General features: G+C 38.4%; 1 protein-coding gene across 1 annotated transcript in view; it reads right to left on the reverse strand.

Moving 5' to 3' along the window:
• The window catches only part of DPYD (dihydropyrimidine dehydrogenase), a 369,255-nt gene that overhangs the window by 9,209 nt on the left and 335,777 nt on the right, over positions 1-24,269 (reverse strand). The window contains exon 21 of the mRNA XM_014939498.1: positions 5,469-5,612. Coding sequence (XP_014794984.1) covers positions 5,469-5,612 — 144 coding nt within the window. The remainder of the gene's footprint in view (positions 1-5,468; positions 5,613-24,269) is intronic.

Genomic DNA, 24,269 nt, shown 5'->3' on the forward strand with positions numbered 1-24,269 from the left:
AAAAAAAAAAAAAAAAAAAAAAGGCTGGAAGTTAAATTTTGTAAGTTACACCTTTGCAATCTCAGGGACCTAGAGTGCTCCTTTTGATTACTGCTGTGCTGTCCCACTCTTCTCAACAACCCTGTACTGAACGAACTGGGAGAGGAATTTAGTCCTGCAACTGCAACTGGCAGGGAATTCAGTTGCTATGGAGAGAATCAGAGCAGAATCCATTAGTTTTATGTTACTAATGAGTACAGAAAAAAAATTCATTTTGTCACTGAGCTAGGCAGATGTGGGTTTGAGTATACGCATGGAGCAGATCTGTTCAGTAGCATTTTACATTGCTATTTTACAATGCTATTTTTATTACTATAGCTGCATTTTTAATGTTAATATATCAAACATTTTATGGTGATTAGCTTTTCATTAGCCATCATACTAGTAAACTTAGATTTGTAAATACATTTCATGGTTCAAGTACGGCTCCTTGTAGACCTGCTGTTCCTATCTGCACGCAGACCACACTGTAAAAGGCCACACTGTGCTCTAGAGATGATGAACATCACAGGCCTCTCATTAGAAAGCCTTGCACGGGGCAGGTACTGCGTCTCATATACCAAGTTCAAAGGGAACACACGTGCTTGTCCTCTTACTGCACTTTTTGAGCCCCCATAAAACACTTTGCGTGTCACACCGTGTTCAGGAGAAAGGTTCACTGACCATGAACTTTGTGCACTTGAAGCTGACGGCGACAGCAGGTAAGGAAAGGAGGGTAATCTTTACATTACCAGAAGTAGGTCTGCCTGTTGTGACCAGCTGTCTCTCCTAAGGACAGGCCTCAGCCTCAGTCTTCAGGTCTCTGAGAGATCATTGACCATGATAGAAATACCAAGGTTGACTCATCACCAAGTAATATAAAGAACTCCTAACAAAGCATCTAACATTTATATAACAAAGTTGTGCACTTATCCCAAGTACTCTATCTGTTCAATATTATGTATGGGGTGTTTGGGCAGTTCTCAGGATTCAATAGGCTGTGAAGGAATAAGGGGCTGTGCAGAAGTGTCCTCACTAGGCTACAGAGGGAGCATGGAAAGGGGGTGAAATGCTGCAAAGACAGTAAATGACTCTCTGTACCATGTTTATCTCCATTAGTGAGATACTTGCTTTCCACCTGTTCTTTTTCGGTAATAAAGGCTAGATACTGTCAGAGAGAGACAGATGAAAAGAAGAAACGTCAGGGAAAAAATTACGAATTAAAGAAGAAAAAGGCACCAGAATCTGAGGGTCCACAACCAAGGTCAATTTACAGTAAAGTGGCTAACAAAAATATGTAATCTCATTAAAACTAACTTTACATTGAAAGATTACAGATGCTTTGCCAATAGTTAAAAAGGTTATTAAATGTGCTCTGGGATTTAGGGATCTCTAAGCTTTGTTTCAGCAAAGCAAGTTAAAGAGTTGCAGTACTAGCTAGAGAAGGACTTACAAAGTGACTCAAATGAACCTTTACTACAGAATTCAATATGGTTTCTGTAATTAATATTATGCTTCACGAATCTATCACAATTCTTTATGAAGACTGTGATGCAATAGATACATAAAAACAACTGGTAAATTTAATGTTTCAATAGGCCTCTGACATAACAGAGTTCTGACATTAAGTAGATGTGAAGTGGGTTTGCAAGTTGGCTAAACAATGAAAAAATAAAGAGCTCAAATACAATGATCAATGTTCAGAAAAGGCAAAATATTAATACAGTAAAGTGTCTCAATTATCTGGTTTAGATATGATGCTGTTTAATATGCTTGCGTGCGTTTCAGGAAAAGATTTGAACCAGAAGACTATAGAGTTGACACACATTTTAGTTTAAACTAAATTAAAGAATACCCAAGTGATTTCACAGGTAATTTATAAAACTAGGTGAACAGTGAAAAAATGCACTTTGACAAGGAACATATCGATATAAATAATTTTTGCTATTCTTGCCAACGGATGCATTCTAGATAAAAGAAAGCTGCAAAAGAAAACACAGCAGGAGACAGCATGGACAGCTCATGAAAACTTCTGCTTGATGTGCTGTCCTGGCAAGACACATGCTAAATAGTAAGATGTTAAGATAGAAAATAGCACCTTAATTGCTGTAATGCTGTTGTTATATTGATCAGCCATGATCTGGAACACAAAATCATTCCACTTTTACATACAGTAACAGTGCCCTTCTTCTTATGGGGCTGCATATATGGCATAATAGTGCTGTGCCGAGGTCGATATACCTCACCTCTCAAGAAGATTTTATAGATTAAGCACAGCACTGGACTAAAGGTGGCCAAATGCCTCCAAAGGTGCTGGCTTCCAGCTGGGTGCTCATGGCATCAGCATAAAAAGACTGGCATATATGTATGTGTGCAAGACCATGTAAACATACCTAAAGACAAAAGGGTGAAAGATAGTTCAAACACAAGGAATTTAAGCTTGAGGATCTCTATGGATATTTTTCCAACAGATGGAACAACATGGCATACAGTAGCTAAGATGCCAAACAAGAGCTATGCCGGAGTGTTTAAACTACCAAACAGGGCCATATCTACAGCAAGACTCAAGGAGTTTAAAAAGGAAGAAATATAGTAAGCGGTGACCTAATATTATGGTATAGGCCCTGAAATTATTAGGAAAAAATATTAGGAAATAAATAAATTATTAGGAAAAAACAAGAATCTATAAGGAAAGAAATTAAAGTAATAAGGAGGTAACCTGAGGTAGGCAAATACATGTGTAGGAGCTGTACAAAGATGCAACTGAAAATAAAAGATCCAGGGCACATATCCACATACAGCAGAAATTCTGATATTACAGACAAGTGAGAAAAGAAGAAATAACTCTGCTGAATATCAAATTATGAAGTTTCAATTAATATTGAAAAATAGAGAAAATAAAGAGAAAAGCCATAGGAAAACCCATCCAAAAAATAAATTAGATTTTGGATAATCACAGAGGGTTTTTAAATCTATGAAAAAAAAACATTTTGGCAGCATGTGAAATTTAAACAAATGTTGGAATTTACATATCACCAACCCAACGGCCAATTAGACAGATGAGAGAATTCTGGGCAAGCATCAGAAAATTTGCAGCAACCCTCCAAAAATACAAACAGCTGAAGCAGGGGTCATAGCTCTTTCAAGGACAGCTATCTCTCAGGCCCCATCAGCTTCCAAGCGTGCCTCTTCACTGAGAACTAGAGGCCTTCACCAGAGAACTAGAGTTAGGCTGGGACTAGCCATAAGAGCTAAGCACTCCCAGCCCCTGATATCCTAGTCTGAACCTACAGAACATATTCTCTCTTCTGTCTAGAGGGCCAGCCAAGACAGAACTACTTGGAAACGGTCTGGGATTTGTAATTTTAAATGTGAAAACTACTACTTGGACAGTTACAAATAAATCACTCAAGTCCATGCCCCTATGCCTCTCTCCATGGAGAATTCCTGATCAGGGAAGGGTATCGGGTAAGTGGCCTTTTTTCACTAAGCTTCACTCAGCTTCCTTAATGAATATTCTGAATCTTCCTGGCAGATTTTTCTCCGCAACATAATAATAGATGGATTTATTAATAATAAACTTAATTAAAACCTCCCTTTGTAGTGGCAAGTTCCCTACTTCAAGCAAAACCCAGATATTTCTGAGTAGGTATCTCTTAATGCTGTTTTTCTCATTATGGTTAAAACATTCCCTTCTAAAGAGATGGAAAGACTATCAAGAATCAGCTTTGGGGGTTCCTGATTTCTTCTAATTGCTTCAGTCTTTTTCAGTCTTGTTTAAATAAAAGTGCGAGAAGGACACTAACCTGATTTGTCTGGCTGAGCAGCTCCCCACACTAAAGTATTCAATGTCTTTATAAACAAAAGTTTTGTTCTGGGGAATTCATTTTCCTCCTCCCTGCAGTAGGGCCTCTTTTCTTCTTTTTAATCTTTCTCCTACTACTTCGGTTTATTTTCGCTTTTGTACTTGGAGTTTTGATTGATAAATTATTGACCTCAACTTTTTATTTATGTTTTTTTTAAGTCTTTATGTCTGTTTTTCCCTCTTGCTAAACTTTTTCCTTCATTCAGTCTATTTGCTTTTGGATGGTATCAGTTTTTTGGTTTTCTGCTGTTTTCAGAAGCAAGCTATCTCATTGAAAATGCAGTTATTGGCTGTTGCTTCTTCTTTCTCTTTTTCCCTACATCAATACTCTCCCTCCAAAGAGAACAGACCATAAAACATCTGAGGTCAAGGAGGCTTTGAAAATGCTCATCATAGTGGGAAAAAAAAGAGTAGATTTCTGTTCTTTGGAACTTTTTGTATACATAAAAAAGGGAACCTCAGCACAGGAGGAGGCGAGCGATTTTCAATAATGTGACATAAACCAAAACAAGCAGCCCAAAAAATTGAGAAAGGTGTACAGAAGTGGCAAACTATTTAACTTAAATAGGAAGATGACTCAAAATTTCTTCTTGGCTGGTTTTGCAGTTCTACTAGTTAGCTTGGAATACTGCATGTGTTGGTAAACTGCAAAATCCCCTTGGGAATTATGTGTTATTTTGAGCCACCGCTTGCATTGTATTTTATGTTTGGCCTTATTTTTGCAAGAATTCTCACAGGTCTGATCATACAGTGAAAGTTACCTAGCTGTAGATATCTGATATTCTCACATATATGAGGAAGACAGTTAACAAGCTCAACAGATATAACTTTCACACAGCTTTATAAAAAGGTCTACATGAGAAGCTGATTTAAAAAAAAAATAAATACTTTTTTTGCCTCCTTTTTCCTATTGAGACATGAAGTTTAAGTAAGGTCTAAAGTGAGCACCTAGAATAATTAGCTTCTGACGTTTCATTTTATTGACATTTATTGGCTACCTAAGGGAAGGAAAAAGCTCCAATGTATGGATTATGCAGTAGATGGGGTCACAAGTTTTATTTTCACCTTGACATTTACTCATTGTAGATGGTGGATCAGCTACTTAGACAAACATTCTCCAGCTTTTAAAGTTCAGTCTGAAAACCTATGACACAGCTTTCATAAGTACTGAACACCAACCTTTTCCATTGTTCCTACACGTGAGACGAAGTATTTAGCACATCACAAGTAATCAAAAGGTATCATGCAAAACTGAGCTCATACTGAAGCATTAAAACAGAAATTGTTAACAATTCTACTTCGTTCTTCAAGGCATTACCCGTGCCTTGTTCCACAATTACCGTTCCATTGCCTGAATATCTTCATTTTGAAAAATGACATTAGGGAAATACCTATACGTGTACATCACAAATCATTTCCCATCGATTTTTGTTAAAAGCTAGAAAGTCTGCATAAATAGTTGTCTTTGATGCCCTCTAACAAGCTTAAAAGCAGTAATAACCAACTCAAACTGCTAGAAATGACTGTGCATGTCAACTGCCTGATGGCTGATCATCTCTTATGTGTAAGCATGTATTTGTGTTACCTTGATTGCTGGAATAGGCTTCTTCGGGATGAAATGCTTTTTCTCAGGCAGCTCCGCAGCCATGCTCTGTTCCTTCAGTTTAATCTTGTTCTCAGCTATTATCTTTTTGCGTTGTTCCAGGTAAGGCCCAAAACTGGGTAGTTTCTGAAACAAAAATAAGGAAATATGATTATGTTTAATAAGTGGGTGTAGTAAAAGGTGAGTCTGTGATCAAGGCCAAGATCCTAAATCCTTCCTGAGTGTGACTTGCTTCTTATTTGGGAAGTTGAAATTGAAATCAGTGAGACTGTACCAGAGCGAGAAGTAAATAAAAATCAAATATGAACCTCAGGATCTGACTTGAAAATATATATTGAATATTAGAATATTAATATGCCACAGCAGAAAAATAGCTGAATTGCAGGTCAGCATCCAACAGTCTTATATTTCCCCATTGCATACTTGCTTGTATATAAAAATGTATCATGTTAAATAATTCAAATGTGTAACTTCATTTCTATAGTATGCGGAAAGGTATCATAAAACTATCACTTTGGTTAGGTTCCACCAGTGTTTAATATTATTTCCATGGATAGCTGAATATTTCTATATATATTTTTAAAGCTTACAAACATGTATTTTGCATTCTGATAGCAGAAGGCTGTCTTGACCTGTCAAAGTAAGGCTAACAAACACCAAATGAACTGAAACACATTCTAATCTCCTAATTTACCTCTCTATCCAACTCGCAGTCTGTCTGCAACATTTAATCCTTGAACCCAATTAAGCAAACCGTAGAGGAAGATTTCACTGAATTGCAAAACTCATGTCTCACACAAGAACATGAAAGTGTTGGTTCAGATTTCATAAAACACTCAGCTTTCTGAAACAAAAAGACAGCCCCTTTGCTTACCTAGCAGAGATACGGACAACGGTAGTGTGCCACTATCACAGATTTAGGTCAATGAAAAATGGTAGAAAAATTTGGATTTTTGCTTGCCCATACCCTTCCTCCCCTGAAACTAGTTCCTTATTCTGCAAAAGTATTTTACCCACATAACTAAACCCCGGCTACTGCAGTACTGCAGAAACTAGCAGGTAGTAACAGGGGATCCATAGCCTCAGCAGTTGCTAGCATTAATTCACGCTAATAATACAACCTCAAAGAGCATATCGAACAAGATACAGTACTGCTGTGGTTATAAATTTTTTAAGACGGAATTTCAATGTGAATTTTAAAAACAGAATTATTTAAAAATTTAGAAATTATTATTTTTTAAAATGAAGTAAATCCAGAAGAGGTTACCCTGCTCTTCTGCAAATCCTTAGGAAAAAAAATTCCTCAATGAGCTCTGTCAAGTCATGATACCCAACCTTGGGACCTCAGGCTTCTTGTTATGACAAATAAAATCTTTCTTGGCTGCTAGGTTTTTGGCACTCTAAGCATACAGCCAGAGGGTGAGGTTCTAGAAATGTTGCCCTGCTTCCAAGACTTGGTTTGTGGCCTCAAAGCATTTTTAATTTTGAGTCAGAAGAAGACTTGCAGTCCCATGGTGCTCTCCAGAGGTGCTCTCCCTCTCCTGCAGGCTGGGACTGAGCTGTATTCTGGGACAAAGCCTCAATCAAGGCAAATGCAAGACCAGAATGGGGGGCAGGAGAGCATGTTGCAGACCCCAGCTGTCCCAAATCTAGATGTAGCCTGAGTTTGCCCACTGGCAAAGGGCTCTTGTTTTATCTGTTCAGTGGGAACTTTGTTCCTGAACGTCATGCTCAAGAGCTTTCTTACAGACATCAAGAAAACTTTCCTTTCTTTGCAGTTGCCATACATGATCTTGGAAAGGAAATGGGATGTCTTAAAATAAGGCTTTAAATATTACTGCTAAAAGCAGTAAGGTAGTGACCTTACATACCAAAGTCAAATAAGACAGCAAACCAGAATTATTTTAAACAAGAAAATGAGTAGAAGGAAAACTTTCAATGTAATCAATAGGCTCTAAAACACATACATAGATACTAATTTCTTTATATGACTTTTGGAAAGCCTAAGACTTTTAGCAAAAATCTAAAGAATAGAAATTTTGATTAAAAGTGTTCTTGCATGTCTGCTAGGCTGCATCACTTAGAAATACATTTTGGCTACGAATAAGTAGTAGCTGTGTCACTGAAACTATTTTCTCTCCATAGTTTATGTGCTGATGCCAACAACTTTGGGCATGAGAGGGCAGGAGACCTGATGACAAAGTGTTTTTGGACTCTACCCTGTCTGGCCAGGAACTGAATTGCTGACTTTCAGAGTAAGTAGCAAAGCTAATTTTGCTGAGGTTTTAACTGAAGTAGTAGAGAGAGGAGACAGTTGTTCATTGTTTGACTGATTGAAGATCATCTTTGGGAAGAAAAGCCAAATCTTTGCAGAATAAATACGTTACTTTTCTGTTCTCCTAATGTATGTCCAATCTCCTAATTTCTAGAGACAAAAATACTGAGTATATTGAAAAGAAACAGGTGATCTAAGGAAAAGTGTGGAAAAAGAATTAATTTCTGTGTACAGATGAAAAGCAAATTACAAAGACAATGAACTGATTTTCTAAGTTGTGAGATGGAAGTATTTAGATTTTTACATCTAACAGCTGCTATCTGGAATGTACAGCAGACATTTTGAAAAGTGTGCAATGTCATCACTACCATAATTAAACTATATAATCTGCATCTTGTAAAAATAAATTAAATTATGATTTATCTAGAAAACTAACATCCAACATTATTCTTTGCTTTCATTGCTGTTTTTCCATTGAGAATTTTTTTAATGGAATTTAAAATAATTAAGGAAACACCTAGGTCTTAGTCCAGGTTTGGGCATACACAATGAGCTTCCAATGACTTAACAGAAAGCGACTTGTGCCCATACAAATGGTCTGGTTATTTTGTATTTGGAGTGTAGTAGTTCACAAGCAGCCAAGCTTTCATCAAACAACACTGAAAACCAGCAATCTTTTCTATAACAATAAATTATACATGAAAATGTAGCCTCAGGAGCTTAGAAAGGACTTATTGATGGTTCCCCTTATGAGTAATGCACAGATATAGGGAACGCTGATGAAACTGCTTATTGTTCAGAGCTGTGGTTAGAAGCATTTGGAGTCAAAGGCCATGAGAAACGGCAAACAATATTTTAATGAAGTGAGTTACTGGATATAGCAAAAGTGGAAATGTTGAAATAACTGCTGGAGAGATGGATATTTAAGAGAGTTTTATATTAAATCACCTCTAATCATTGTAGGAGATATCTTTCTAAGCACATGGGGGATTTCACAGAATAGTTTGGGTTGGAAGGAACCTTTAAAGGTCACCTAGTCCAACCACCCTCTAATGAGCAGATCAGGTTGCTCAGGGTCTTGTCCAACCTCACTTGAATGCTTCCAGGAATGAGGCACCTACCACCTCTCTGGGCTTACCTGGCTTAAGAAGTTAACTTCTTTTACTAGCACAATTCTCACACAAACACAGTACTTGGTAAGTTTCACTCTGTTTGCTTGGAAATATATATATATTTTTTTAAGTTTCCAGATATTCCAATGCCACTAAACTCTCCATAGACTAAAATCTGTGTTGCATCAACATCTGCTTAGAAAAAAAACAATTAATATGAATATGTGGATCATAGTAAATGCTTAGAAGATTGCAACAAGCAGAGTAATTAGATAATTCGTGTCTACTTATATAACTGTAACAGTGATGTTATATAGCTGCATTATTTGCATCCATCTGTCTCTATATAGCCATAATTCAATGTGTTTCTATTGGAGGGATAACATCAAGAATGGATAAAAAATAAATATATTAAGTGGTATTATCTCATTGTTTATAATTGCATTATCACAAAACTGAAAGCTTGAAATATTGTGCTGGAGTATTTTACAGAAAGAAAGGAAAAATCCAAATCCTCCCCCACCTAAGACGTCCAAAAGCTGCCTTTAAACCAATGAACTGTATAAATCTCCAGCAACATTGTGATTTTTGTTTCAGTAGTTTCTCCAGGGATTCATCATTGATGAATTTGTTCTCACCGGAAAAGCTAAATCCTACTCATTTAAAGATAACAGTATCTTCCACTAAAACTGTCTCTATCCAGATATAAAAAAGCATTACCCTGTCAATAGAGAACTGACAACATAATGAATCAACAATGAAACCTTAAGCCAGGAGGGCTTTAAGGTGAATAAGTCTGTTTTGATTATAATTTATTCACGGATCAATCTAAAGGTAATTGAGCATATTATGAACTAAGAAAGGTGCTTGTTTCCTAATGGTAAAAAGTAGAGAGAATCCTCCGCTTCAGATTGCTGCAATTTTTATGGGCACACCAGCAATAGCCTAACTGGTGTAACAGGCTAGTTAACAGGGCAGTGCAATCTGTGTCAGATGACCCAGACTTTATTTCTAACTTTGAAACTGATCTGCTCCTTATTCTGGGAAAGTCTGTGTATCTCTCCACGATGTAGTCATGGGTTGCCTATTTGGGAGCTGTCTCCTACTAAGGGGCTGGATGCTATCTAGTGTTAGAAGACCTCGATTTCAGCTGGCACAGCTAGGTATCATCATAAATCAAAAATAAGCAACAGTCTCCTACAATACTCTAGTGGATCTGAAGTATATCCTGCTGCTGTATGCTGATGAGTTGGGGCATCCAAAAGAACACTGGAAAATAGTAACTTTCATAAAAATTATTTTCAGGGAGCAGTGGTCACAAGGTAAAGGAACAATGTACATAAGCAATTCTAGAGATCACTGCCTCACGGAAATTTGGGGTATCAGTATATTAGCTATGAGGCAACATGTTTCAAAAATAATGTTTCCCTCTCATGTGAAAAATTTCCCATATTGAATGTAATGTCATTATCCGATTTCTTTTATACTTGAGTGTTGCCTCCAGTCTGAGGTATGAAGATGTGTGTGCATTCATTCTCTAAATTCCTCTTGTGCACTTTCAACATGTAAACAGTTTTAAGTGACACAGTGATGTCCCTCATGAATCTGGAAGTGGAACTGAAGCCAAATTGTCTTATTTCACATACTTTATATTTTTCACGTGTAGGTGTTTCTGCTTGCCCATAAAAAAACTAGGTTAAGAACAAGAAGACAGACTGAAAAACATCTGACAGACTGAATTGCGAAAAGACAGTTCAAATTGCTCGACTGAAATATTCTATACTGGTTGCAGTAGAGATGTATGAAACAAAGGCCCACATGCTTTGTAGCTATGCAAATGGATGCATAACTGTCATGCCAAGACTTTGCCATGTAGGGGCAAACACCAGTGTGTCTAAAACAATAGTGTGTTTTAGAAATCAAAACTGGCTCTTTATCTTCCTTCTCAGTGGCTTGTTTTTCTAAATAGATCTTTCTCTGAAATGACTTAACCAACATCTTTCCCTCAGAGAAGGAGAGAAGAAAGGAGGAGAACATTCAAATTCTCTGAAAGATTGGAAAGGACAAAGGTGGTCAACTAGCTTCACAAAATCACATGGTGGGTGAGATTGGAAGGGACATCTTGAGACCATCCAGTTCAACCCCCTGCTCAGAGCAGGGCCACCTACAGCAGGTTTCACCAGTTTGTCCATGAGGATGCTATGGGAGACAGTGTTGAAAGCCTTGCTAAAGATAATACCTAGTGCTCTCCTCTCATCCACCAAACCAGCCACCTCATTGTAGTAGGCTATTGAGTTGGTCGAACATGGTTTTCCCTTCATAAATCTACACTGACTACTCCCTCCCTGTGAAGAAGAGTTGATCTGTAGTTGGTTTAGCTATCTTCCCCAAATACAACTCTCTTCTGTAAACACGCAGAAAAGCTGGGCTGCATCCCTTTGCTGTCTTGGCAGGACTACTTCTAAGAAGGTTCCTCATTGGCTTCAGAGAACTAGGGAGACAAGCAGCTAGGCAGATAAAAGCTATGAGTGAAACAGCCTGGGAGGCTACACAGCCAAGTGACTACCTCAGACACAGTTAAAGCTATGAAGATTGCAGACAAGAATGAATAGCTTTGAAGAGGGTAATAGGTGAAGCAGGACCCCTGAAAGTGGGAGCATGGTACCGAAAGGCAATCAGATCAGGGAAACATTAACATTTAAGCAAGGTAGACAGCTGCCCTCACCCAGGAGCTACAAGAATTTAAATCAGGTTTGTATGGGTCATTTTATATGCCCTCAGCACAAAGGTTTTAGTAATGTTTGACCCGCATTTGTTCATGTGGAAAACTTTCTATATTTGAGGTATAAAGTTTTCCAGAGAAAGCAGTTTTAATTTTAATGATTTTTCCAGTTGCTTCTGAATCCTTCAAGTTTATTTTTTCTAAAGTTTAATGTACTCAAAATGGCTGCATATATCTAGAATCCTTATTACATGCTGCAACTACATGTGGCCTTGACCATACTTTCCACTTTCCATTCAGTGATCTGCCTTTACCCTCTTGCAAATTTACAAAAATAAAAATAAAAATATTACTAAAGTTTCCTGAAGTAGTATCTGCTTTTTTCGTAGTTCTCAAAGAACACAATGAAACATGACTCCAACATTTCCAGAGAGGAAGAAAACACAAAGTCCCAGTACCAAAGAACAGCAACAGTAACAACAACAAAATCTTGTCACAATGTCAAGGTAGATTGTTCTCCTTCTGGGAAAAAAAAAACCCACAACCCAACAATAAACCCAGAGGAATTCTGTTCCTCTGAAGGTAGCAAATAACACACAAATTCATATTCCTAGGTATATGGAGAGAACATTTTGCACAAGCTTTCCCCACTAATGGGGTAAACTTCTTAACTAACAAAAATTCAGTATGTATGGCAATGGAGAAAGTGAAGCTGCTAATTCTTATTCTTTTCAACGTTCTTACTCTTTCAGACATTCAAAGCTAAATTCTCTGAAATAGTAGCTCTTCTCTGTGCCAGTCTGGCAATGGCCAGCGTATGGGCCCTTCCATACATTGCATCGTAAGGGCCCAGGGCATGAAGGAGTCACACAGATGTCAGCAGGGTTCACGTCAAGACCTCCAGCAGGGAATTCTGCAAAAGTCCTCCCCATGGCATGCAGGCAGGTGACATGCCATGGAGAGGACAGGGTACTTCACTCTGTCAGTCTGCAGCTGAGAGTTGAGAGTTTTTTGGGCCAACATCAGCCCCCAAAACTGCTGTAGTTATGGTAGCAAGAAGCTGCAGAGAATCTGTCCCTTGTATTAAAGGGTTCACACATTCTCACTGCTTCGTTTCTTACAGCTGAGATATTACTGGCATCGCTGCCTTTAATGATGTGGAAATGCCTTCAAAATAAAGGACTGAACACAACAATTCTTTAGAAAAAAAATGAACTCCTCCTTTCTGTTGTTTTGATTTTTCTTCTTGGAACTTTTATTTGCTTCATAAACAGTACTGTCTCAATAATCTGTAATTACTGCACATATACTTGTTCCTGTAACCTCTGCTCCCCGCACTGCGTGTGTATATACCATTGCATGTTATAGTTACTCAACTTTTCTGCCTGCTCTTTAGACCATGATTATTTAAAGCGGGCGAGCTAACCCCCAGCCCTGCAGTAATTCTGAGCCTAAAATGAACATTAATCTGTGTTCTAGGAAAACATATTGCTGTGACCTCAACATGAGATATATAGTACCATGCTTGAGCATGCAGATAAAACTATTATTTAAAATAACAATTATTTATTCTTTCATCATTTTTCTAACACTGCCAAAATTTTCTCTACTAGCTCAAAATCACAAACAAATTATTCTTCATGTTCTACCTCAAATGTTTGGTTTTTAGCAGCTTATATATACCAAGTGAAGGAAAAGATTTTAGGATTATAGGCTTACTATAGTGCAGCAAAAACTTACATTCTACAAATGTACTGAAGTCATGAAATATTCATCAATAAAACAAAAAGGAGTTAATATTTGAAGCAAGCTTAGACATTTACAATCAAAAGCCAGGATGACATAGATGATAAAGAAAATGTTACCTTCTGGGGTGAAGAAAGGAAGATACTGATACACATTACTGTGCTACTTCATGAACATCTGGCAGTCTGTCACTTAATAGACAACAACATCTTCTCTAAACAGAAGAGACTTGAATTCATCAGGGATTCCTGTAGTACAGTATGTGCTTAACTTAAGTACCTGCTTTCTGTGATTTCCATAGATTACCATATTCATGACACTGTGGAGTGAAAGCATTCTTCTCACTCTCTAACCAGAACATGGAAAAGAAATTAAAACATTGGCAGGCACTTTGTCTCCAGTTTGTTGGACATGTGAGGAAAGGACTTTCCGCCCATTTATGCAGATGAAATTCTGTCAGCTAAGCAGGAGCGTAAAAAAGATGTCAGCAGAATGGCTATTAACAAATATCTGACAGGCAAGTAAATATAACTGCATTCAAATGCTTTTAGGAAATGTGGATGAGTATCAGTTGAGCCTTAGTATTGGAAAAAACTTTGTGCAAACAATATTTTGTACTTTTCCTGGTATAGAAGTAAAACCACATCTGCCTTGTATTCACATTTTCATGTGTACCTATATACCATATAGATATATATATACACCAACATGTATATATATCCATACATTCAGCTTCCCTGCTTATGTTGTAAGTTACCTGATCATATGAAAAAATGCCATTGCTAGATACTTTTACCCACCTTCCCCTCCAAGCTGGCTGGTAACTGAGTTGCTCAGAACAACCCCAAAGAAACAGATGATTTTAGATTTAATCATCCTCTTCTGGGGTACATGTACTGAGGAGATTGAACTCTCGCAGTACCTAATGACTGTCTGTTTTGTAGGTTCTTTTAGAGAAGTTTCAGAGGTGATAGCTAGACTATTAAAAGGGAAAATATAGCCTTTTTTTACAACTATGAGAAAGCATGAATATCCTTCTGCTATGGCTACATTAATCGTTACCAACCAACCTGTCAATCACAGACACTGCTGACCCAGCAATGTAAGCGGAGTTACATGAAGCTGAATTTGCTAATTCCACTTGTGCTAAATGCGCCGGGTCAGGTACCAGGAGCAGCTTAGCCCTGTTTCTGGAACTGTGAAGCCCCACGAAGCTGCATTTAAACTGCTTACATGACCTGTGTGAACCTATTCAAAAGCTTCTTGAACAAGCTGACACTACCATGCAGTCCAAATGGAAATATACCTGGTAGGCAGGACCAGGTGAAATACACATGTACGTCCTCTGTAGTTCTCCCACATTCCCTTCCAGCATGTCCCTGGTGGAAATACAGCTTTAAACACCCTGCAGTACTGAGACATTAAGTATGTATGGACCATGGCCAGATAAAAACCATAGTCTCATCAGTTCTGCCCATCAAATTAGTGCTCTCAGGGGAACGGGAGACTAGCCAGAGAGGGCAACCATCTCTTCCAGCCTCTTGAAGAAACAAAGAGTTTGAAAGCCACTCTATGAGGCTTTGAGTAAATTCAGTAAAATAACCACTGATTCCACTGTGTGCAAAGAAAAGCACACTTTCATCACTGCTATACGTGTTTTAGCTGCAAATTTACCTATCAAATACTTTTTACTAACAGTTAAATCTCGCATAATTGTTAAGAGCATAGTTTTTTTCCATCTGCTGTAACCTTTGCAGATTTTTGTTTTGGTTTTGCCTTTTTGTTTATGTATCATCCTGCCTTTTTATCCTGCCTTTTTGGTTTATGTATTTTTTGCATGGAAGCTCCAGATTTATTACCAACTTGCCTATACTGTAAACAGCATATCATTTCAATATATCTAGAAATAAACTCTGCTTTTCCCTGGTAGATTGCACATCATATAACTATACATATATTATTGCACTAATAGATTACTTAAATGCAAGCCATTGCTAATAATTCCTAAGCAAACCTTCTTCCACTTCAGATTCATTGTAATCCATCTCGTATGGCAGATGAACAAGTACTTATCCTCCTTCTGCACAGACTACCATGCTTTCCCTCATTCATCTCTCATACACAGTAATCCTTCCATCTCTACTTCACACAATCCTAATTTAAATGTAAAGTATTCAGTGCAGACAAATGAACTCTAGTCAACTCTTGCAGTTATGACCAAGAAGCCTACCATTGCCTTTTAGAATCTTCAAACTCAATAAAATAATGATTTTTATCATCACCTCAATAACCTAAAGTCACTAAATTTCATGCTAAGAGTCAGAACTAATAGTACTGGCATTAATAGTAAGTGCTTCCACCCCTAGATAGTCAAAACTCCCACTTCAGTGTCTGAGAGGTAGGATGAGAAAATGCTGAATGCTTTCCTATGAAGAGTTTGCATATTCTGATTTAAGGTCTTCCAACAGTTTCGAGAATGTGACAAATCAGCACATAACATATGACATTAAAAAAATTATAAGAATTATAGCCAGATGGTAAAATTATAATGGTCCATTGAAAGAAAGTGATGATGAAGAATTTTGATAATTTGAAGTTATGAAAACTTTTAAACAGATCTAAAAAGAAATAAGTAATTGCTAAACTATATGAATATCAAACTTATGAATAAAGTATCAATAATGCATTACAAAAGCTATACCTTTACTAAACTGATACAAATACTTCCTGTGTCACTATCAAGCAGTGAGGAGATATCAATGCGTAGGTACCAAAGTAATAGTTGCTATATAAAAACCTGATGTAGACAAATAGAAAGGTGCTTAGCAGAATCAACCTTCCAAGTCCCCCTCAGTGCCTCTCTTGGAGGTATTTTTAACAGCGTTGCAACAGCTAAAGTATAATATCTAAAGTATTATTATATTCTGAAAATATTACAATGGTCATATATTCTAAAATGCTAATTTCATTAGATTTTCGCTCAAGTTAATCAGAGGAAGAATTTGATTTTTAAAATTCTAACGTGCAAATCATTAAAAACACATATCATAGGCATACATCACTGTATTTTTAAAAACTATCTTGTTTTAAATCACTATAATAGCTTTAAGATGAGTTCAGATCATCTTGTTAGTACAGGACTTCACAGCACAGTTAGGCTTGCGAGTATGCGCGCTCAGCTTGCCCTCTGCTATTAATATAACCACAATCACATATTGCTTCAGCAGGCCAGCCACTTTTTCACTGGTTATGTGCTTCTTACAGATGAACAATGGAGATATATAAACCTTTCCTTTTCATACCACTTTGTACTGTGTACTCATTGGGCTATTTTGCAGGTCAAAAGGATTGGTATGGAACAACAAACTATATAATTTATACTTGCAAAGAAACTCTTGCCCTGATCCTACAAGCTTTTATACGTGGCTGACCTTTAAACATGCAAGTAGGTACACTGACCAAGGTTAAGCCTCTGTGCAGTGACTGGGGGAACTGGGACCATGTCTCACCGTCTGACCACAACCAAGCCGTTCTTCTTGGATGTGCACCTCACTTCATCACAGGAGTTGCAGGTGCCTGATGAAAGATAAAATGGAGCCTACAGTGTTCTCTTTTACATTGTTTGAAAAAACTGTCATGCCTTCAGCTGCTCTGCACCCACATAGTTCCAGATAACATACCTCTTCACAGATAAGTGATCACACAAGCCCTACAGAGCTTCACTACTGCCATATTTTAAAATCTCATCCTCATATAAATTGTAAAAACAAATTTATTTTTATTTCTTGACATAATTCATCTTGTTAAAGACATGCCAGATATTTTGAGTGATTCAATCTACCACTTGAAAAAAAAAATCTAGAGCCATTTTGACCATCGGACAGAAAGGGAAACAAAATTTTTTACTCAGTGCGCTTCTCTACATTAATGCTGTCTACAACAGTGCTGCTGCTATAAAGGTCACAGATGACATAATTTATATTATTATAGATAATCCATGTGGTCTGTCTGTCATTTTTTTCTCCATATTTTATAGAGGTGCTATGTATTCTGATGGATAAACCTCCTAGGAGAGCTCCAGTCTGAGTAGCTTACAAAGGCAGGAGCAGTCACCACACAGGAGAGATTTGCTGCTTCTCCTCAGGAAGGCTGGAATCATTTCCTGTCTCCGGAGAAGATACAGTGCATAGTCCTGCACGAACAGTAAGTCTGTTCCCAAATATCCACTCTTTCTGTGTGCAGACTGCTTTGACGAGCCATGACACCGTAGCAGGATAAACTGCTTCCTATCAGGTGTGCACCAGGCAGGGAGAGGAGACAGGGTAACAAAATGTAGCTTACCTACATGGCCTTCATGGATAACCATGGCACAGAGCCAGCCCACAGCTGTGAAGTATTGAAGCAGCACTTGATTTGGCTGGAGATAGACCAGGGTTGCCCTCCTGTGCCCCATGGCTGCTGGAAATGCTTGGTGTGGAGCTGGAGCGCTCATTGACCAGGCAGGGGGAAGCAGAAGGGGCAAGGCTGCGACAGGGAGCAGTAGTGATGAACAGCAGGGCTCTCCCAGGCAGCAGCACCCCCTCAAATTCCCCACTCACCCTGTGCCACCCCAGGCTGCTGTCTGCTCTGACAGTAGCTTGAGTGACAGAGTGGCTCGTGCCCCTCAGCCACTGTTTCAGGCTATCTGCAGGCTTGGACAAACATTTTTCTGTGCTCAGACCTGAGAAGCCAGAGAGCACACCTCACTCCCACCTTTAATCCTTCTTCCAGGTGGATTATTTTAAATCACTTTTTTGAAGCTGTGTTCTATGGATGCCTCACACAAGCAGTAAGGCTTCCCCCATCCTGCCTTGTGCAATATAATGGCCTTGGCATTTGCATGCTGCAACGCTGCACTGTGGGATATTTTGTACAGCTCCTTTATATCCGAGAAGACTCCAGCGAATTACAGCAGTTGTATTCATAGTGTGGTTTTGTTTAGTAATCACCTCAGGAGCCTGTACAGATCTGAAAAGTGTGGAAAAGTATTGTGAGAGGGTTTATGAATCCCACTAATCTTCAAACTGAGTTACCCATTTTCAGGTGTGGGTCTATCCTGCATGGCTTTTACTTTTTAGGAGCTGGGTAATAGCCTTTGGGAGGTCAGCAATTATCCCAGTGCTCCAGGAGTCAAATGCAATTTCATCTCATTTTATTTCATTTTAGATTTATTGCCTTGGTCATTTCAAGCAGATAGATGAGAATGTAATCACGATCAGCTACAGATTTTGCTGTTCTGTTTCTGCATCTATACAGCTATGCCAGCAATCCCAGCCAGCCCTGTTAGTTCTTCTTGCTGATACTGTTGGCATTCTTCTACCACAGATTTGATCTCAAATTGCATTTTCTCCCACCTGTATCTGCCCTAACGGATGCTCAAAAGATACTGAGGTAGTTACTTTCTTTAATAATTATGTCTAATACATTTGCAAATATATGAGTATTGCATCGGAAACTGACACTACTTTTACTCTTTTAAGATGGAAAAGCATATTATCACCTGCAGGTCTGTATAAGGCCTTGTTAAATTGCTAAAGGACTATGCATATGTACAGCTTCCCATCTTCTCTGCAGCTGGCTTGCTGCCCATCTGACCTGTGACTCTGGAAAACCTCAGCAATGAGACTTATGCCCTCCTTACTTTCACTTGCCTTATTGCTTTTTCTCTGAGTGCAGAGGACATTCTATTAAGCAAGTACTCTCCTGGCTGCATCACTGTATCCATTTCCAGCTCTCGCCTGCCTAGAAGACATCCCAGACATATAAACCACCATGTAGATACTTTGCTACATGGGTCTTACAGCTTATTACCTATTTGGGCTAGATTTTCTGACTTTTTGTATGTAATATTTATTATTATTATTCATTCCGTCACTTGATGTAGTTAAAAGCAGAGTATTTGTGTGTTATCTGTATTTCCTGGTATTTTAATTCCTTCAATATTTCTTGGTAATTTACATTGTCCTGCTGGTATTTTGATTGTTCTGTTGTGTAATATGATGCTGTAGGTTTTTGTCAGCAGTCTTAGATTCTCACAAAATGCCAACAAAGTCTCTGTTGTCTAGCATTTACTGATGTTCAGCTATCCAGCTGGCATTCAACCTCGTCTCTGCTTTTGTGCTGCTGCTCTTAGTTTAAAGTTCGTGCTTGTGCAAATGGCACCAAAAGTTTATTTTTGCTCTTGTGTAGTGCATCAAAGCCAGATATGTGCAGAATTACATTTTCTGAGTCAGTTTGTTTTCCTGATGTGGTGCATTTTTTCTTTTTGCTATTGTAAGCAAGCTTTGGCAAAACAATTTTCTTGCCAATACAAAGAATCCCATATGTGAGACAATTACCAGTAGATTTTTCTCCTCTGCTTTGTGCTAATGCATTTATGTTTGCAGAAAATTTTTCCTTGTCTATGCAAACATTTTCTTTTCTGAGTGGTTAACGGCCTCTGTCTCTGCTCCACTGATGGTTGGCTTCGGCTTGCTCACTAATTGTGCACATTAGCCCTGCATTGCTGTAATGCTGCTACACGTGCTCTCCAGGCGCCTCTACATTAGTGTTTTAGTTTAGATGAAGAGCACACCTTTGAAGTGAATCTCCTGATTATCCTCGCATACTGCACTTTGGTTCTTATGGCACAGCAGTCTCTGAGAGCACAAACTGGATTTTATTTTGGATGAAATGAAACCTGAATGTGTGCTACTTAAAATGACCTAAAATGAGCTCAAGCTGCTAATGGGCATTTAGCCCATGAGACCAGACTAGAGTTAGAACACAGTAAAAACCCCTGAAATTCATATTGTGTGGACACCAGTCTGCAGCATCAAACATTTCATTCTGCATCTCCCTACCTATTTGGCCTATTTGTCTGCACTACTATTTAATGTAAACATAGCTTCTGAGTGCTCTAATTTGAAACACTGCAACTCTGTTCCACCTACTAACGGAATTCATCCATTAGGATGCAGAGAACTTACAGGTTAGCTGTTTTATAACATTTGGAAAGACAGTGAGCTATTTTCTAGACTGTCCATACTTGGATAATACATATATGTACACATATATTAGTCATACCATACATAAATATGTATATTAGTCATACATTTATATGAAATTACATTACATTACATTTATTTTAGATAGAAGATATTTCTGGAGTGTTTCTAAAAATTCTCACTAGTTTGATTCTTGATTTTGGAGCCTCAGGCTACAAAAGCTCTTTTTCCAGTGCAATTTTTCACTAACATCCAATATAGCTTTTTTGTCCATTTTTATGTCCATCTGTCCATCCTTCATGCCTACTCACATACTACCATTATCATTGCTTTTCCTCTTATCTCCTCTCCTCTTTTTTTCCCCCCCCCAGTCTTTTGCAAGACACTCAGTTTGTATCCACAGGAGTAAATCAGTGTCTGGGAATGTTCCTGGGCACCAGGATGTCGTCATCTATCCTAACAAAGCATTACAAGATCTTTTTTTGCCTGCTTTTGGCCTGTGCTGACTATCAGTGTCCCAGGCAATTCCTGGAGAGGCTTTGGAAGTCGGCATGCTCCAGGAGCCGTTCCCAGCAGGCAGCCTGCCTGCAGCCAACCTGCTTTGGAGACTAACAGCTTCTGATCATCGGCACAGGCTGCTCAGTGCCAGCTGGCCTAAGCACCTAGGAATATTCCTGGGCACATTTAATTTGAAAGTACAGACATATCTATCCTTTCTGAAGTTAGGTGTCTATAGGAATCTAGTCACTTCTGATGTCAGTGCCCAGACAGAACGAGGTAAAACAGTGTAACATCCAACTACTTTCAATTAACGTGATTGTCATCAGGGACTTTCTGGAACTACAGTTACAAAGCTTAATGCATAACCATAAAAAGTATGTCCTAGTGTGGAGTTATTTATCACAGACATCACCGCATTTCTTAACATATTAGACGTCTCTTTTGTCTTTTTTTGCAAAAGTAGAAGGATAAATACAACTCTAAAAAGCCAAGAAAATAAACAATGTTCCAGTATTAGCCAAAGTATGAGCTGTATCTTCAATCTAGTCTTCAAGCAAGCTCCTGTACCAGGTATGCCTTTAAAATAACTGATTTCTCCCTTCTACAGCTACTTTATACCACACAGGATTCCTTTCACACTCTGCAAAATGCTGATGTAGTCTTAATTGGGAAGCGAAGCAACCTCGGGATGCTATAAAGTGGGGTTTTTTGACACTGATACTGACACTGGTATAGACATCATAAAATCATAATATTTTAATTTAAAACTCCTTTCTAAGTGGAATAACAGCTTTAAAAAGTGGGGGTCCACTGACTCCTTTTTGTAAGAATGAAACCAATCTGAGATATGCCAAATATTTGGCAGGTCCTAATGACAATACTGGGAGTACGGATCATATCTGAAGACTAGCCCAGACACCTAGTTCCTCTCTTCAAGAGTAAGAAATACCTTGAAAGTTCTGGTTATAATGTCTTACTTTTTTTCTGAAAATACTACTAATGGAATATACACAGAATCAGTCTGGGCAACAGAACTGGGAACTAATTTTCATTTCCTTTCACTGTTTAATTAGGTTTCCTGAGCCTGCCTCTCAGTGTCTCTGTTTCTGTTCCAGAAGACAAAAGAAAGGAGATAAAATGGACACTTGTTTCATATTGTTGTCTTCCCTTGAAATGTTTTATGCCACCTTCATCATTAAAATATCCCAGCAGTGCCTGTTAACTAATGAACTGCACCTATCTTGCATGGCTCACCTGCTCTCTTATTCTCGTTCTGTGAGTATGGGACAGGCTGCTTTGTGTTGGTAAGATTTTAGTAATTTCCTTCCTGTAGAAACAAAAGCAAGCAGCAACATAGATACACTTCTGCACAGAGAAGGCAAAGTTGAAAAAGTACCTTTTACTCTCAGGGTGAAAGGCAAAGGCACTACCTGAATCTTAGGTCCTAAGGGAGCTTGTTCCACAGTTGTGGACATGGCCCTAAGCCAACTCAGTCACCTTACACAGCAGTATTATAAAAAGAGCACTGCTGAAAATCCAGCAAGCGCAAGGAATGAATGGAGTCATAGTTTTCCTCTGGGGTTTAAGCTAGCATGCAAGATACAAAGGATCTTTGGTACTGAGAGTGCTATTCCGTGCTGTGATGGCCCACCTAGGACTTCTATGCCACCAACGCTCCTCATTCACAGTACGTGCAAGGAATCAGGGGAAAAAAAGAAAAATAAAAAGTGGAGGTCATCCACAGGAGGTCAGTGCTTCATCTGAGATGGAAGATGGATCTTTCCTTCGATGTGTACCGAATGTTACCGCTGTGTCAGAAAAAGCGGGGAATCCAGTCTAGAAAATGGAGGGAAGATGGCCTGGTGTGCTCGCAGCAACTTTGGTTTTTGAGCAGACATGCTGCAGCATTTTCTGCAAGCTGAAGTTTTCCAGAAGATAATTACAACTGCTGCTACTTCACACTTTCCTTTCTTTTGCCTCTTAGAAGAAGGTAAATCACAGCAATAATAAATCCTTCTATATAAATGCAAAGCAGAACTAAAAATGAAATTGATGTCACAATTTTAATTTACCACTTTCATTTTTAATTTATACGCAAGCAGTGTGCCATAAGCTTCCCCTGGAAAATAGTCTAATTCCTTTCAAGCATCCTCATGAAAACCAGATACAGACACTGTGTTTCATGCCATATTCTTTGTATATCTTAAAAGACTTTTCATTTTTTTGTTAGTTGGGGAAAAGAACATACCCCTGTAGTGAGACAAAGGAAAGCAGGTTTCAACCTTTATCTGAAGTTTTTGATTGCTGTGATAAGAGGTGAAGAATAATTTAAGATACCATCAGCTATAATAGATCACAGTAAAATTTACAGCAGTCTTTTTTAGTCTTGCTGTTCTTATGTATATAAAAGCCATCAGGGCGCAAACAAAGTTGAACTTTTTGTCTGAGCTCACTTCACAACTAGCAGCTTGGTTGCAGTGGAGATCACTAAGCCACACATCTCAAAAATTCCTCCAGAACTTAAGCCCAGACAAACACCACAACATAAAATTTTCATTGCCAGTCTGCCTCTTTTACAGCACGTTACACGCAGTGGTCAGGAGCGGGCTGTGAGGGTTACCAGGTTTCACCACAGCAGAGTTCATGGTTCGGGGTGGCTCGTACAGAGCATCCCCCAGGCCTGGACCCATAGGGCAGGATGGGCAGAGGGTGGCAGGAGGGCCATGGAGGGCGAGCCAGGAACAGCCACAGGGGAGACATTGTAGGGGAGAAAGCCCTGAAATATTTTGAACTTCTTTGCAACTATTTCTGAGAAACCCTTTCCACGGGAAAAGTTCAAATGTCTAGTACTCCAGCTGATTTTGGAGGGGAAACACTCCCCACAAACTGGAATGCAAACTTTGAGTTACAGAAACTTCTGTCTGGGAGAATGTAAGTAAATTATGCTACACAAGTCTTTCCTACTGTCCATCTTCCCCTTCGAGATGGCTGTTTGGTATATTATTCACTTCAAACAGGAAAAAGAGGGCAGCACTATTGAGAACAATCGTGTTGTTTTCTCTGCTGGATTTCCAGAGAAAGGGGCCACATTTTAGGTTGAAACTAATTTCAGATTAAACAAAGTGCCTGTAATTTGGCCACCACCATTATTGTACTATTACTTTCATTGTAACACTAAATTACTTAACATTTCTATTTGTATAAGCAAAAACTTTCATCTCTGAACTAGAAAAATTCCCTAAACCCAAGTAAAACATTTTCAAAAGAGAAACATCAGAAGTCAGTTTTGTACTGATTGAGCTAAAACTACAGTGTTCAGCAACGTACTGAAATTATTTAAGTCTTTAAGCAATTGTTTACAAGTACTTTTAAAATAAGAATTCTTAATTTTCTTAAATCTAA

This window comes from Calidris pugnax, unplaced genomic scaffold (assembly GCF_001431845.1).
Source record: "Calidris pugnax isolate Ruff unplaced genomic scaffold, ASM143184v1 scaffold18, whole genome shotgun sequence".
NCBI classification, from domain to species: Eukaryota; Metazoa; Chordata; class Aves; order Charadriiformes; family Scolopacidae; genus Calidris; species Calidris pugnax.